At 38.1% G+C, this 17,572-nt stretch overlaps 1 protein-coding gene across 11 annotated transcripts in view; it reads right to left on the bottom strand.

Annotated features, from left to right (window-relative positions):
* The window catches only part of CTNND2 (catenin delta 2), a 669,045-nt gene that overhangs the window by 128,076 nt on the left and 523,397 nt on the right, over positions 1 to 17,572 (bottom strand). For all 11 annotated transcript variants that reach the window (XR_007205226.1, XM_048311841.1, XM_048311789.1 and 8 more), the window contains one exon: positions 14,361 to 14,574. Coding sequence is in view for 10 of the 11 variants with exons in the window: in XM_048311841.1 (XP_048167798.1) it covers positions 14,361 to 14,574 (214 nt within the window). In the remaining variant the exon portion in view is untranslated. The remainder of the gene's footprint in view (positions 1 to 14,360; positions 14,575 to 17,572) is intronic.

The raw sequence follows: 17,572 nt of genomic DNA, 5'->3' as shown, positions 1-17,572 counted from the left end.
TAAAAAAAACCAAAAACTCTTCCGTTGCAATTCATAATGTGCCAAAGAAACAGAAGAGAAATCTAGAGCCAAAGTTTTCTAAGCACATCTGCAAAGATCAAGGTCACTGCAATTGTGCCACATAGAAAGCAGGTAAGAAATTGTTAGGAGCAAAAGACATCCTGCCTTCCATTCCCATATTTATACAGTTGTGTATTTGCTGGAAACGCACATGCGACTTCTGTGCTGCGCCAAGAGCCTGCTGCTGCTGCTGGGCAGCTCTTATTGCTGGGGGAAGCTGGAGGACAATTTGCTGTTCTGAAGAACCAGTGGTCTTTATTTTAGCCCAGCACCCTCCCAGGAGCAGCTGGAAGAGCAAGTCTGCCTCATCATGCGCCTCCCCTTCCCAATACACATCCTCTTCTCTAGAATCCAATCCTACCCCTTCCTACTCTCCTTCCCAAAGGACAATAAGCCTGGCCCCACATCTGATCTTGAGTGGCAAAACTGAGTTGTGATTTTATGTCTATTACAGTTTTCAATCAAAAGAGAAAAATTCTCACCACCATCATCATTTTATATAGAAGGTTACAAATATGAACACTATGAAAAATCCAAGTGAGTGGTGTGGGAGGAAAATGCTGAAGGAAGGCCTTAGGAACACAGACTCAGACATTTATAAATATAAGCAGCAAGAACACTACTTGCTCAAGGCTTTCCTTAGCATTTTGTGCTTTGACAGAGCAGTGCAATTAAGAGGAATCAACCTACATTTTGGGTTTCTCTTTAAAATTAATTACCTCTATGGGGAAACTGTTTCAGTTATACAATTTCATGTTTAAATTATTTTATATGGAACTGTCTGCAAAGGCAGTTACACAGTTTAAAATAAAATTTAGATCAGTATACTAGTAAAAACCCATTAAAATAATTTGCATGAGGCAGGCACACTTTAGCTACAGACCAAAAAAAAAAGCAGAAATAGGAGTAATGTTCATTTTAATAATGCTCATTTTTTTCATTTAAGAATTGCCACTTTAAAGGGAAAAGAGTCTTTGTTTGAATTCTGTTCTGAATGTCCTTATGAAAAGGAATTCCATATTTAAAGGAATAAAGACCTTCATAAGGATATTTATACTTGCCTTTCTATGACCTGTTCTTGACAAGCTTTAATGGCATATTGACTATTCTTGAAACACCCAGCATTTTGCTGGGTTTTGTCAGTAAAAACAACAATGTGATTGCCTTTTTTTTTTTTTCCCATTTATCTAGACTGGTGTAAATTATGTGCATGGTATAAAAGCAGAGAATCAGAATGCAAATCTTTCCCCCTTTAAGGTTCAATTTAGTTCTTATGCAAGACAATGTGTTATAACTTTGTGAAGAAGTCCTATTTTGAAAGTGAAGCAGAAGAGAGTGTTTTGATGGCAACAAAGCAATACTTTGGGCTTCAAGAACTAGTCATGAACTGGAAAAGCAGAAAAGAATACAAAAGAAGGAAACATAAGAGCCCTGTCTGGCAAAATGCTTAAAAACGTGTATGTCTACACTATTTTCTATTCACTTCACATTCTTGCTAATTTAAAGTAAACTCACATAAACATCGTGGAACTCAGCAAAAGTTGAGCCTAGAAATATTCTTTAAGTCTTCTTTCTCTCTGATTTCTCTAACTGGAAAATTAAACCTTCAGAGTAAGAGGATGATGGAATCACCAGGCTAAAATAGCTATTACACCTTCTCCTAAAATTATTTTAGGTAAAGGCAGAAGCAAGCAAAGATTTAAGGCAAGGCAGAAGCACTGCACAGTTAAGTCTGATGCTTTCTTCGAAGTTTTTGTTCCACACAGTTTTAAGGAATGACATAATCTTCTTCCACCCCAGAACAATGAGTTTTATCTACCAACCACATGAATGAAAAATTATCTACTGACAAGTTCAAATTTATTCTCACAAGCAGTGCAGTTTGCTTGCTACGTGCTGAGGTTGGCATTCTACACGCCTCCTTGTAACCTTCTTAATTAAGGCTTTGCAATTATGAAAGGGCACTGACAATTCACTTCTCATTGTTTTTGCTGAGGATGACCTGGAGCTAGATTTATGTGGGGTCTGAGAAGATGATCCACTGCCTTGACTTTGCAAGGGAGAATGACAGTAAATAAATCCTTTAGCTGACACGCCTTCCATTACAGAGCTCCCCTTTCACCACATAATTCTGAAAGTATTTTCCAAGCATGTATGCATGACATGCCCTTTAGAGCTCCTGTAAGAAGCTGGTTACTGAGGCCATGTGACACCTTACTCTGAAAGCCCTGACTGAACTGGGCTTCCGAGCACAACAAAAAAGTCTGCAACAGCCTCAGAGGTGCCTTGACTGACCCCTGAAGAATTTGCATTATCATCACTGCCCACAGTGATACCCACAGAAACGTAAGGGACTGGACTCACCAGTGACTGATGACAAAAAGGGGGACCCACCCAACAACACAACAGTTGAACTGAACAGTTTACCATCTCTAGATTGACTCTTGTAAGAAGTATGAAGTAAAGAACTAATCAGCGCTGTACATCTCTTAATCACTTTCATTCGTATCTTATCTCCTTGCTTTTAAAGCTGTGAGGCAGATTAAGCATTTTGTGTCCCATTTTCAGATCACTTTTGGTTCTGTTGAAAGACTTGTAGAAAGACAAAAACAGCTACACCAGAATGAACAAGTAATTTTGCAGGTTGAGGTTTTTCATCCTTACATATATAATGTATATGTAAGGGTGAAAATACAGTAAAAAAGTATCTTGCAAGCTCATTTTAAGTTTAAAACTGAGGAGAAACAGGTATTGAAAATATTCAGTTGATTCCAGGTAGAAGATGGATTTTGGTCTGAGTATCAGTCTAGCAGACATCAGATGAAGGATTCTTAGAGGAGTCTACAGGGTTGCTCACTCTGGAGATCTTACTGCATCCAGCTGCATCTTCTGGAGCAGCTTATCAGAGGACATGCTACTGCTATGGTCAACAGGTTGCTCAATGTAATGGAGCAGTCTGAGCCAAAACCCCATAATCCCTGAATCAGGCTGGAGCTCAAACTCATGCTGATTAAACACTTCAATGCATTTTTGTGCTGGTGTTTTAGTTAGAACTGGTATATGTCTATCTGTAGTCAGATACAACTCAAGACCTTATAAGCCACATGCTACCCGTATTCCATTCAAAGTCAAGAAAATAGAGATCATATACATCTATGCAAAAAATACCATCACAGCAAGAGAACGTGCAAAACCACAGAAGTCTAACCAACTACTTAGTTTATGATTTAATGCTACCTCAAATTATGACTTATATATATATATATATATATATAAACAAAGCTCTTAGAACAACTTAGACTACAAATATAAATGGAAACCAAGAAACTGGAAAAGTCATCTTTCCCAAAAAGCATTGCCCCCATCACACTGCCACTATGTCTTGGGTTTTTATTGTGGTGCAAAAGATGTACTTTCCCAAATAAATTATATGGTAAAAAGATTGTAAGTAAACAAATACTATTAGGACAACCAAGACTTTGATTCTTCTCAACACAGGCTGTTTAAGTCAACTTTCGATTATATTAAGATTTTGCTTATTTCATATTCTCTGTAAAAATAAAAATCCAAAAGTCTTCTAACGCATCCAGGTTTTCCTTTTTCATCATAATTTAATAGTTTGGTCATGGAGTGATGCAGAAAACCATTTGATAGTGCTGAGAGACTGCATCCCAGAAAGAGTGACCAAAGCACTGGCAGGCATTTTTGTTTATGCACTGAAGGCACAGAACTACTACAGGGAGTTTCCCTCATGAACATGGCAATTAAGATTGAAATCTGAGAGCTAAATACCCTGCACAGAAGCCAAGCACAAGGGATCTTTTTGCTGGAGTCCTTAGGAAAAGCATCTTCTACCCCAATCTCCCAAGTGCTAGAAAAGTCATTTGCTGGCTGCCGCTCGGAGCCCCTGCTGTAATTGCAAGGCTGCCCTGCAGAGCTGGATCCGCTCCCTGGTAGCAGATGTGGGCTCCCGACAGACTACAGCAGTTCTGCTGTGGAGATGCTGAATATCAGCCACAACCTTTCTTAATACAAAGTCCAATAAGACTTCACAACCAACTCAACCGTCAAGGTGAGGAACTGGCTCGGTAACAGACTTTCTGTAGGGAAGAAAAAGTGGCTGATTTGAATTCGGGCACCTGAACAACACACAGCTCAGAAGGAATCTCCTTAAAAGCACACTGTGAAAGTAAGTTTAAAACTGGCATAACAGATGAGAAACTTTCGCCAATTTTCTTGAAATATTTTTTTATCTGGTTTGTGAATGAATGCCTATGCGTACCTTGCTGTAATTCATTTATTTACATGCACAGAGGTGGTCTGCCATCTGTGTATAAGCTGATGTAGGAAAAGTCCACATCGAGAAAGACTGAGCTTCAGTAAAAGCCATAAGCAGGGAGGAGCTTAAGGAACGCTAAGCAAAGCTGCAGCCATAATTTTTTTCCCTTTGCAGCCACTCATAGCCTTACAAGTAAAAAGCTTCCACAGAGGAGAAGGATTATTATGGTGTGGGTTTTTTTGTTTAATTACAAAAAATACAGCTTGATCTAGACTACATAAAAGTACAAGACTACATATAGTATAAAAAATATAAACATCTCCTCATTTCCTAACAGTTATTAACTTTCATGTTAAACAGTAGAGGAATTACTTGAGGATTTCACTAAGGTTACTGTGGAAAGATCAGTGGTTCCTGCTTAACTCACTTTCCTAGCTGATGAAATTAAATCGGTCCTATAAAACACAGAAGCCAAGCCAAAAGCAATTCATTCTGAGTGACAGAAACACAGAAAAAAATAAATCAACTGCTTTCAAAAAAAGTTTTATCCTAACCCATAACTAATGGCAATGCCACTCCAAATTAAGTATTTTATTGGAAAACGTGGGAATTTAACAAGGATGTATATATATGAGTGGCAAGATTTTATTTTCAGTGCTTACACATGTATTATACTGAATAATTTTTCTAGCACCCAAAATCAAAACATATGTTTGATAACAGACATAATATAGAGAATAAAAATGTTATACTTAAAGCTGAACATTAAGTTACAGCTCTAAATACAAAACTCCTTTCTAAAAAGAACCAGTTAGAAAATTAGTTCTATCTATAAAATTGCATCTATGTGCAAAATGAAAGGCTCAGTGTCTAGTTACTAAAAAAGAAAAAAAGGAACTCGCCACATTGTTACCTACAAAAAAGACAGCACTGTAAATAACATTATTTGGGACAGAAAAAGCGAAGTTGGCCTTTTAACCTAAAAATAATAAATAAATTTTTAAAAAATTAGTGGGCATAGTGAAAACAGTAATTTAATCATAGCATGAACATGTTTCACCATACCCTCAAACTTTCATTTTGTAAACAAAAAAGTGAAATATTCAGATCATTTCTAAACAAAAAACTATTATCAAAATAAAATTTAAGTCTTTTGTGTGGCAAATCTCAAACATTTTAAACTACGAAGTGGTTTTAAACTGCAAGCGTTTTAATACTCCATCATTCAGGCAGGCCCATCAAAATTATATGCCCAGCTGAATTTTTCCAAAGGATTACTACCCACTAAAAAAGTTCAGTGAAGCTCTTATGTGAAGCCATATGCCACAACAGATGTCCTCTATTTATCACTCCTTATTTATCAGATTACCTTGTTTCATATTTCCTCTTAAAATTTGACCAAAGTAAAAAAAAAAACAAAAAACAAAAAAAGAAAATAATTTCTGTAGTATATTAACAAGCAAATTATGAAATCAGTTTCACTGCTCCATGAATCAAAACATGGACAAAACTTGAATGAATTTTCCATAGAAGATACATCTCACTGATTGTACAAGGGAAAAACAGTTATTTCCCATTTTAGAGAGAAAAGGAGAGCAACAAGGGACCACCTTGGGTTTTGTGCTGATACTGAGAGCGGTCAGCGCAGGACAAATGAATGCGAATTTGCCTGGGAAATAGGGAGAAGGAAGCAGGCTGTGATGGGAAAACCAATGAAACCACCCCTAAGCAGACTCCTAAAAGAGAGGAAAGGAACTCCCCTACCAGGGGCATTGCACTGTTGCCGGCTGAGACCTCGGCACCCAGTGACCTGTCCTGCCTCTCCCACATTCACCACCAGGGAAACAGGCCCGGTTTTGTATTGCTGTTTAGTGGTACATTCCCTTTTACTTAGAAAAATGCTTTGGATGTAACACCTTACAGGAAAAATCAGTGCCCCAGCCTGTTGCTAAGAAAGCAGGGCATAAGATTTGAGAAAATATCTATTTTAACACATCTCCTTATTTAACTGGGAGCAGCAGGGGGTGAAGAAGTTAATCTGATGATACAGAAAAAGTTGAGAATGACTCTTCATGAAGACAACAGATTCTATCAGTGGGTTTTCCCATTTTCAGAGCCAAGATAGAGACAGCATATTGAGAAAGAGGGCAAAGATTGTTTTATAATTAGGCAGTAAATTGTAATAGATATGGTATAAAATAATCCAGCTGAACTGTCAACATTGTTTGCCTAAGCGTTATTCGATAAGACAGAATTATTTCTGAAGAAAAATTACACAATTTATTAAATTACTTTTATATTTCCTAGCACATATGAACTATAAATAGGATGTGTTTTGAATGACTCTGGAATTTCTTGGAGATGTCACAGTCTATAGGTTGGAAATCAGTTTCCCAACACCATATGAGTGGAATCTGTACAACCTTTTACCTTCCTGTTTTGCAAGGAAAATGACTACAAAGATTTGGTGTTTTGGTAAGAGGTACCACAATGGGTTCATACGAAGACTTTATAAAATGCCAACTAATTCCTGCTCTGAATTTGTTTGAAAATCATTTCCATATTTTCAAATGATGGCAATATTTTCTGTAGGTGATGCTAAAATCTAAAATTTAAACTCTGCCACACAGTAGGATCATACTGTAAAGTACAGCACACAGCTGTGCCTTGCCCTAGCACATCCACTATGAAATATCAGCTTATTAGTCTGGAGAAGTACAAATAGTACAAAACACAAATTTGAAGTATTTTATGAAAATTATGATGCTGCAATAGTGATTTTTGGAGACTTAAAGTAACTGATGACTGGGGTGGAAAAACAGAGTAGCCACGCAGCCCACTAATCCTGCCACAGGATTTGTACTACCTTGGTGGAGTTGTTTGAAGTTGTATTGGGGCACTTGGACTTTCAGTGATTAACTCAAGCAGCCACTTCTGCAGACCAGGTGCCTTCATTTGCTTTTGCTTGGCTTTGATAATGGACTGGATTAAGCCAAATTTTATCCACTTAGCAGTAAAAAGTAGTTTTTCTGAGTTAAACAAACCCTTTTCCCCCCAAGATTTTAGATGTAACAGCACAAAATGATAAACTAGCCCATGCAAAGCTCTGTCTGTGAGATGAAACACATTGTTTTAACAGCAATCTGAGACTTGCAGGGGATTTGACGGAGTTTGGCATTTTTTTTTAAATTCTCAATGGTTCACAACACTCAGGGCAGAGGTTGAAGAATGCCTTGCGTAAAAGTATCTCAAGCAAAAGGAGGGAGTCCAATTATTATGTAATCTTTGGAAATTGAAAAGGTTCTTGTACTTGAAGAAAGAAATACTGAAGAAACTAGAACATGTAGTTTCATTATTCAGCCACTGGCTTCGATCCAGAGTAAATAGATAGGAATTTTCATTACACAAATAATCTTGTTAATGTTGAAAACAACTTTTATTTAAAACACCTAATTAGAAGTAAATTACTTCATAAGATTTAATCAGCTTCTAAAATTGATTGTGGTAGGATATTGTACTTGCAATTACATCTATTTAACGAAGGAGTAGGAAAGGTTTATTAGATCTAATACCCTTTAAATCTCCATTTTGAATAAAAAGCATTTAAAACATACAAGCAAACTTTGGTGCCCAGGTAAATAGATTTGAAATTTGTTACCCTTATCCTAAATCTGTTGGTAGAAAAATAATTCAAGTCTGCAAGTCACCTGCCTCTGTGCTTGGTAGAGTTCCTCAAAACATTTTTTGCTAACGTGCAGAGCAGACACTAAGCAAGAAATGAATGAACATATTTTCCTGCCGAAATTGAAACCATCACTTCTGAACGCAGCGTTCTGTGCTAGCAGTTATCTATCTCCATGCTTAACCTTTCTGATTTCCTTGACTTGACAGGACATGGTGATCAGATACTGGAGGTGGAGGGGAAGCTAATTCACAGAGCTGCATCTTAAGAGGCACTTGTGTGCTTTCTGCATTTATCCCACATCTCCATTTTGTTTTACTACATAGAGTTATGGGCCCCAAAGGATATTTGGCAGTCTTACTCTCTTAGCTAAGCATATATTGAACCAAAGTTATGTCAACCTTGTAGCAGCAGTCTTAGTGTGGTTATACCATCATGACAATTTAAACACACATATATGGCTTTTCGTGTCGTCTGTTTGAAAAGCTTGTGATGGGCAGGGTATGTATCTGAACCTAAAACATGTATCTTTATAATCTGATTTGCAGTTTGTGTAATGCTGAAATTGTCTCTCTGGTTCCAAGAGCAAGCCACTTTGTACATCTATCTTCCTACCCATCTTTTTGCATTATGTATCAAAGGCTGCTAATTAATTAGGCCTCTCACTGGTCAGGCTTCCTTATACTTGCATTGCCCCATTACTAAACTTGAATACAATTAAGACATGGGATACTTAATATGAGCAATACTGGAGCAACACCTAATACAAACCTGCAAAGGTAAAGAGATATAATAGAGATTTTAGGAATTACATCAAGGTGAAATACTGTAAGAATGCAACTCATGAAGAGTTTGATTCTTCTTTATTAAGGCTGTGGGAAAGTCATGTTGGAATAGGATAAAAGAGCCTTTACTCATTTTCAAATCAAGTTTCCAGAGAGCAATAAGGTTACAAATAGGTGCCACCTCCAAATGCATGTTTATATCACAATAAAATTTCACATCTGTGTTTACACACTCCAGTAACTAAGGTAATGTCAAGGGCACTTTTGCAGAAAATGATTAAATTATTAAATTAAGGTGCTTCGAGATCCTAGAGTACTAAACAGTCAGCCCTTTGCCATAATATTGTTAAATAAGATTTACTATACAAAAAAATCACAAGTGTAATACCTTACAAAGTCCAATTAGAAAATAACTTTACAAACAGGAAACAATTGCAGGCATGTGATTTTGACTTTGGGAACCCCCAATAGAAGAACTGCATAGATAGAAGAATTGTACTAGGAAGTTAAAAATTCTAAATAATTGGCCAGAATTACTTAAAAAAAAAGAAATCAAATTAAAAAAAATAAAAAAGAAATCAAATTAAATCTTCCACTGAAGTGAGCCAAAACGTCCATTTAAATAGAATACTCTCTTAAACATCCTTTACATATCACTGCAGGCTCACTAACTTGCAACTACATAGATTAGCAAAGACAGATACAGGGCTCAAAGGGGCCTTCTGGAGTGTCTTGACCAATCTGCCAATAATTTATGCACATGCTAAGAAGCAGCATGCAATCAAAAGGAGGTTTCACTGGCAGTGGTTAACTCAAACCAGATAGATCTAAGGTGGACAACATGTAATTGCCTTCAGTGACACTGAGAGATTATCAATAAGGTTATAAACCCCTCGTTAAAAACATATGGCATCTACTAAAATTGAAACAGGACTGTGTAATACTGTTGCATAACATGGGGTGACAACAGAGGACCAACCAAGCCAAAACACAAACTGGCCACAGTTGAAATTAAAGACAACACTAATGAATACTGGAATCCAAAGTCTGGGAAGTAAATGAAATTTTTTTCCTGTCCAACTTGACTGTGGGCTGAAGAAACTTGGAGAAATAGTGCTTCTTTGAAAGAAACATCTTGTAGTATTTTGCAGGAATGGCATATATGCCTTTTGATTCAGTGAATAAAAATGTGAATGAAATACACAGAGTCAATATCTACCTATCTATATATATATAGTATACATGTATAGTGTTAGATAGTTTCTGCTTTTAATTTTTTTTTATTTGCTAATTTTTGTAATTTATATATTTTCAGTAGACAATAGTTACATCTCTGACACTTTATTGTCAACCAAAATAAGCAGGAGGCTGGCTGCTAGCACAAGAAAAAACAGCTTCTCCTGACATTATTTATAGCTGCAGCTCTATCATCATGTACTTTACTAAAAGTGGATTACCCACTTTTACCTTTTAATCAGAAATGGTGTTTACAGTTTGTAAACAGGTGATGCAGTAATACAAGGGCCTTCTTTAAAAGGAGCTTTTTCTCATTCAGCTACCTCATTGTTCATAGGCAGAAACTGTTTCTAGTTGTGATGGATCTTGTTTGTCAAAAATGAGAAAAGCAGTTTAAACCATTTTATCTGAGACGGGTACCCAGCTATTCAATCGAGCTGATGGAAGAAGGAACAAGCATAGGTTGAATCACAGAATCATGGAACGGCCTGGGTTGGAAAGGATCTAGCAACAGCTGCTTGACCTCACCTGCTGCACAAGGTATCCATAGGATTCCTCTGTTATCCTGGCTAAAACATCAGATTTTTCCATGTAATATTTTTTCCCCTGACAGTAAAACAAATAGAAAAAATGATAAAATCGAATTTTGTGGAAGGGTTCATAATTAACTCGGTAAAGGCAAGAGAATCAGAAATCAGTTACTCATTGCCATTATTACCAAGTGAAAACATTTCTTTCTACCATCTGCAGGATCTATGCTAATTTTGTACTGTGTTCTTCTCTATTTATATTTATTAGAAAAGTGTTAATATTTAATGATTTTAAAATAGAAGGCTTTTATTTTTTCCCATTAACAGGTGCTACTGTGGAAACTGGCAGCACAGTGCTAGGGTAAAAAAATGACTAAATTAAGTGTGGTGCATTCAGCTTCCACCTATTTCTTTTCATTTACAGACTTACATGAAACAAGGTATTGTGATTCAGGTTCTCCTTGAGTCTCTGGAAATTACCAGAGGCTGAAGGCCATGCCAGCATCTCTATTTCTATCAGAGTATTTCACTTTTGCACAAATGTATATATTCATGGGTATACCTAATTTTATCCATGTTCTTCTAGTAAAAACCTGTTAACTGTGGAAGTGTTTCTGTAAGAATAATCTTTCCATATTTTAGGAAGTATTTCCTGGGCATTAGCACCATTTAATTTCGTAACAGGCAGCAAACTTCCCCCAGATCTTCTTCATGGGAGCCTGCACTGAAACCATTTCCTTGACATGAGAGAGCCATGAAGCTCTAACGCTTTGCTATAAGGTTAAGTTCGTGCAATCCAAAAATTTGAGCATGGTAAGGTTTTCCAGTATTAGCCCAAGACCTCTGCTGCTGAGGACAAGGACGAGATAAAGGAAAGAGTGAAAAAACTCTGTTTTGGAGAGATTATGGTAGAAAGAAATCTCTGGAAAAGAGGACGAGCCACAAATGGTGCTGAAGGCAATCCTGACAATCAAGGAGCTACTGGGCTAGAAAGGTGGTCTGCAGGTTTAAATACCCTTCCAAAACCAGTCTTGAGATTGCCAGAAATTGAAGTCATAATCTACTTAGAGAAGAGCAACAAGAAGGAAGAAAATGTGCATGTTTGAGGAAGGAACTAATATCAGAACTTTCGCTCTGCTAGGCAAGTTCTTCACGGTACTTGGGGCAGGCAATGAATGCTTCACTTCTGCCAGACAAATTGAGCTGCTTAACAACCTCTCCAGGCCATATTTCTTCCCTTGCAGCTGGGTGCCTACTCAGAGTGATTCACACCTTCATCTTGCCAGATTTCTGGACAGGTCATTTACACTTGATAGGTTCAGCTCCCCATCTGTACAACAGAGATAGTGATACTTCCCCACCTAAGAAAAGTGCTCTGAGGATAAATGTGGACTACTACTTAGGGGCAGCGATGTCAGAGCCTGTATGAATCCCTAAGGCAGGAACTTTGTGTCCTCTCTGAAAGTAACAAACAAGAGCAGCTTTTATATAGACAGGATGCACAATGAACATGAGATGGAAGGGCTCAAGGTATTATGCTTACTCCCAAAACAGACATTTGCTATTATTTTCTCTGCATCTCCTCCAGGCTGTGGAGCCCCTACTGGAATAATTATCTTCCTGCCACCTCAGCTCAGGAAGGCTGATGGAGAGCACTTTTTATTTTTCCCTGTGTCTGCCACAAGTCAAAACTTTTCATTACTGAGGGTGCTGCTTCAGGAGCTACCTTTCCTTCCCCAGGAAGGACAGAAAGAAGGAATTCAGCTGGGGTAGCTGTCACACTACAAGACTTTACCAAAACAAAGCAAAGCAGAACTGATTCAGATGCACAACTTTAGCCTGTTTCCTAAGAGATGCAAGATGAGAGCTCCATCTATGAGCTTTGCTTTGGAAGGAAGCTTTGCAGAACACTACCATAAACATGATTGCATTTTGAAAGCAAGGGCCAGTGATCTGCATTCTGAAAGGTACAAAACACAGCCAGGGCAAGCACTGGCCTTCTGGGATGTACTGGCTATTAAAAACAAAGAAAAAACCCCAATACAAAAACAGGCTCAGGAATAAAATCTTGAAATACCACTGGCTTTTATTCCATTCCTCAGTGTCACCATCTCCCCTTTCATACATGTCCAGCACTCCTGATGTTCACCGTCCCTGGGAGCTGCATCTACCTGTACAAAGGCAGGTTACTGCCTACCACTGATGCTACATACTCCTCTTGGTAATAGCACTTTGAGGGCACACTAGAAAACAAACATCCTTTCTTTCTGCAGGAATTTGGGAAAATTTAACAGCATACTGTGCAATAGAACCAAAGTAAACTATAGCCCAGTATATTTTCTTTAAATGACCTAACAACATTACATGTTCCATCTACAGATGGCATGGGAAGCGCCACGGTGACTGCTGAGGTTTATTAGCAGTTTGCCACTTACTACTCAGAATAAATACGCAGAATGTTCCCTGGAGCCAGGATACTGACAATGTAACCAAGAGACAAACAAGTATGTTGAATGTGAAGCAGTGGTTACACTTTATTAGATATGTCAGTAATTCTGTCACTCTACAGGAGGCATGATCTGAGCTCATGTAACCTGTATCTCTGCCCCATTAATCTTGACTAACAAGTAGGAGGTGATAGGTGTTGTAACTAAGAAACAAAATTAAATATAAAAAGATCTATATTTAATAAACATCATGCAGTTTATTCAGACGTCTTCTCAAGGAAGGAACCTGGACCCAACCAAAGGATGATAATCTTATAAATTGTATCCTAAATGAGGCCTGATGTACAAGGGTAAGTAATTTCTGCAGAAATAGAGATGATGACATGTACTCCGATGATTCTGTGACAGAAATGAGAAATTTTCTTATATAATTTAATAGGAAAATCATAATGAAAATACCAGCATTGAAAACAGGACAATGAAAATACTTTTTATTTGTAGCATTAAATTAATCAGCAATTGATACTAGCAATCAAACAGAATGAAATCACAAAATGAAAAAAAAAAAGCCCCTCTACCTCACTTCTGTTTTACATATTAAATAGGATAGCTTAAGGGCAAGGTGAAAAACACCTGGAAACATCTCAGATCAGTCCAGTTTGACAGCATTCCTGTATTCCTGAACACCGCCCCCCTTCCCCTCTCTCTTGAATTTCAGAAGGGAAAAAGTCCACACAATCCTAAAAAGACCAGATCCTACTATATCAAGAAAAGAAATAAACTACCACTACCTGCATGCTCTGTGTAAAACACATCACATAGCATACTATCAAATTTTAGACAAAACGCTTCAGAAGGTGATGTCCACCTCTCCAACAGTTTTCCATTTTCCTATCAGAACCCTGAGAAAGGTAGAAAACCCCGTAACAAATCCTCCCTGTCACTACATCACCACATAGGATATAAAAGCAATGGGCAACAGTTTCTAAGTAAATTCAGTAAAATATGACTTCTGCCTGGCCAGCCCTAAACCAGACAGGAGGGAGAGCAGAGGATTCCCACCACAACATGTGTGGAGCACATCTCCCGCAAGAGCACTTACAGCTAACCAAGAACAAAATGAAACAGCAATCATAGGCATAAACCATACCTGCATCTGTAAACTGCGTGATACTGAAAGCCATTCACACATTACATAAATCCGAGGGGCTTGAAAGCTTTTTGTTATGGCAAATAAGATGGTAATGAAACAGTTACTGATGGAGCAAGTGGCATGTGGCAGAGAACTGTGCTTGCAAGACTGACAGAGAGTCTGAAGAAAAAATACTGAAAGATTCAAACCTGTGACCAGTTCTCTGATTTCCAAATCTGTAGTCTTGCGGAGTAACCGTACTAATGCTGGGATACCACCACAGTTTTTCAGAGCAATTTTGTTGTCGTCATTTGCCTTCCCATATACCAAGTTTCTCAAAGCTCCACAGGCACTACGGTGGACTTCTGTCATCCGATGGTCCAATAGGTCCACTAGTAATTGTATTCCACCTTGTCTTCTTATCTGAAACAGGCCAAAGTGATAATCATACAGTTAGGAAATGAACACACCAGTATTAATAAATGCTGTCCAAGGGAATTAAGCTGTGTTTTATGCAGGCTGTAGGCCAGCAAAAGTGTGCTGGTAGCACCACAAAGCTGCTACATTACACTGCTTTGATTCCTTGTATTATTTTTTTCAGTGGCAACACTGCTGTACTATGACAAACCAGAACCGCTGTAATAGCAGCCAAAGTTACTCAAGAGCGTTGCCTCATCAAGGTTTCTCATGGTACATCAAGGTTTGCCTTGGCAAGAATTTCTCCTGTACTGGAGAAACATCATCTCCTTCAGAGTGTAACACATCACAAGCTAGAGAAAAAACCACAAGGCTACAGCAAACAAAAAAAGCACTTTATGTCATAAAGTTTTTAGGAGTCCTGCCTTTACATTTAATGACTGGGAATGGGAACAGCTACTATAGTCTCAGTAGGGATAAGTAAGGATATATCAACTAAATTGGGATGAGCAAAGAAGAAAGGAAAAGGAGGAAGTCACCAGAAACATAAAGACAAGGATGATAAATAAATCGTAGAAAAATTGTTCTAACAAGATTGAGGGAGATCCTTAAGTGATGCAGGAACAGAAGTCTTATATGTACCCAAGGTGGCCTACAAAATAAATTTCTAATGTGATATCTTATGTAAAATATCATTCTAAAAAAAGCACAAAAATATTTGAGACAAATGATCAAGAAGGTCAGGAATACCACGTACAATTTGTTATGAAATCCATTTCAAACAAATACATCTTTATTGTTCTGTGGTGGCACTATTTGTTCCTCAAAGAGTAATCAGTCTTGGATCTAACTTTAAGAAACCACAGATTCATAACTAACATTCGAGGGGTACAATGCTTTATCTTCAAGCAAGTTATACAGACATCTCTGAAAAAGTCAAGAAGTTTCCCCATATGTGTAGTTGGCTAAGGCCCAAAACAAGTCAGGTACTTCAGCTGTCCATTTTACATTTAAGACAACAAAAAATTTGAAATACTTGTGAAGCAGTTTTTGCATGGGCATGTACTCTTGGGGCTCTGCAGGGGGAAGTCTTGGAAGACATAAACAGTTAAAGCAGTGAAACAGAAACATTAAAGTACAATGAAATCTATTAGGAATTCAACCTGCACCTACTAACTTCAAAATCTTTATGTACAACTGATGGCATTTCATGGATCTAAGCTTAAACAAGGAGAAGCGCTGGGTCCTGTGTTACAGTCACAACAAGCCCTTGCAATGCTACAGGCTTGGGGAAGAGTGGCTGGAAAGATGGCTATTGGAAAAGGAACTGTCCACAGCTGGCTGAACATGAGCCAGTGTGTGCCCAGGTGGCCAAGAAGGCCAAGGGCATCCTGGCCTGTATCAGCAACAGTGTGGCCAGTAGGACGAGGGCAGTGGTTGTCCCTCTGCACTTGGCACTGGTGAGGGCACACTTCAAATCCTGTGTTCAGTTCTGGGCTCCTCACTGCAAGATGGACATTGAAGAGCTGGAGTGAGTCCAGAGAAGGGCAATGGAGCTGGGGAAGGGTCTGGAGCACAAGTCCCATAAGGAGCAGCTGAGGGAGCTGGGATTATTTAGGCTGGAGAAAAGGAGGCTGGGGGGGCGCCTTATTGCTCTCTACAAACACCTGATAGGAGGTTGTAGCCAGGAGGGGGTTGGTCTCTTCTGCCAAGTAACAAGTGACAGGAAAAGAGGAAATGGCCTCATGTTATGTCAGGGGAGATTCAGGTTGGATATTATGAAAAATTTCTTCACCGAAAAGGTTATCAAGCACTGGAACAGGTTGCCCAGGGAACTGGTGGAGTCACCATCCCTAAAGGAATTTAAAAGATGTGCAGATGTGGCACTTAGTGGTGGACTTTGCAGTGCTGAGTTAATGGTTGCACTGGATGATCTTGATTGTTTCCAACCTAAATGATTCTATGAATCTATGATTCACTTCAAATAAAGACTGAAAAGTGATTCAGGCTTTGAGGTTCCAAAATTGAGTTATATGAAATTACTCACTGCTAAACCAGAATTTCTCTCTCTCTTCTTCAAGTTTATCTGGCATATTCTTATTTTTTTAATAACAGCAAAACCAAAAAATAGAACAGCTGTGTAGTGAAAAAAGCATATACACCATAATGTTGTAGCGTTAAATTAAGATGTTTTAATGTCTATACAGTTACCACACAGCTTTGGTCTAAATGTCAAAGTGATAGTGTTTCAAGATAAACTGGGATATTTTCCCTTAAATAGGCATTATATCAGTACATCATGTGCAACTTTCTGAGCAATATGCAGGTCACCTCAAAGACTACAGCAGCTGGCACTACATGATGCATGCAGAGATATGAATGGACGTTGGTAAAATATATCAACTTCAGGCAGAAAAGTTCACCAACCTTTTGAGAGTTTATGCTTTTGCTGCTCAGAGAAACCATGACACCTTTCAGTTTAGAAATGAGAAAAACAGGTCAAAGAGAAAAGGTGCTGCAAAATATCCCACTGGTCAAATCTTTTCCATGTGAACAGGATGACTTGCAATTAAATTAGCTCATTTCTGGGCCAGAAAAAATTTACCAAGTTTATCTGGGAGAGGTGGGGGGGTGAAGATTGCTTGTTTTGTTTGCTTGGTTTTACAATCCATTACCATTTAACCTTCATGTAAAAATACATTTGCTTCCCCTACTAACCAGATTTTCAGAACCAAGCATGCTACATGAAGAGCCACCTACATGACAAAACAGATGACATTTACTAAACAGACTAGGAACAAAAATTTATGCATCAATTCTACAAAAGGTGAATCAACCACTGAGCTTCACACTTCAACCCCTGAAAAGAAACAAGATCTGATGGAAGAAAAAATACAGTTAAAAAATATATGAGTTGCCTGGTGTGATGAGTAATATCAGGAACGAAAGAATGAAAACATGCCTGCTGATCTTTGTGAATTATATTTTTAAAGCACAATATGTT

This window comes from Corvus hawaiiensis, chromosome 1, assembly GCF_020740725.1.
Source record: "Corvus hawaiiensis isolate bCorHaw1 chromosome 1, bCorHaw1.pri.cur, whole genome shotgun sequence".
NCBI classification, from domain to species: Eukaryota; Metazoa; Chordata; class Aves; order Passeriformes; family Corvidae; genus Corvus; species Corvus hawaiiensis.
This window is presented reverse-complemented; position numbering and strand designations above follow the sequence as displayed.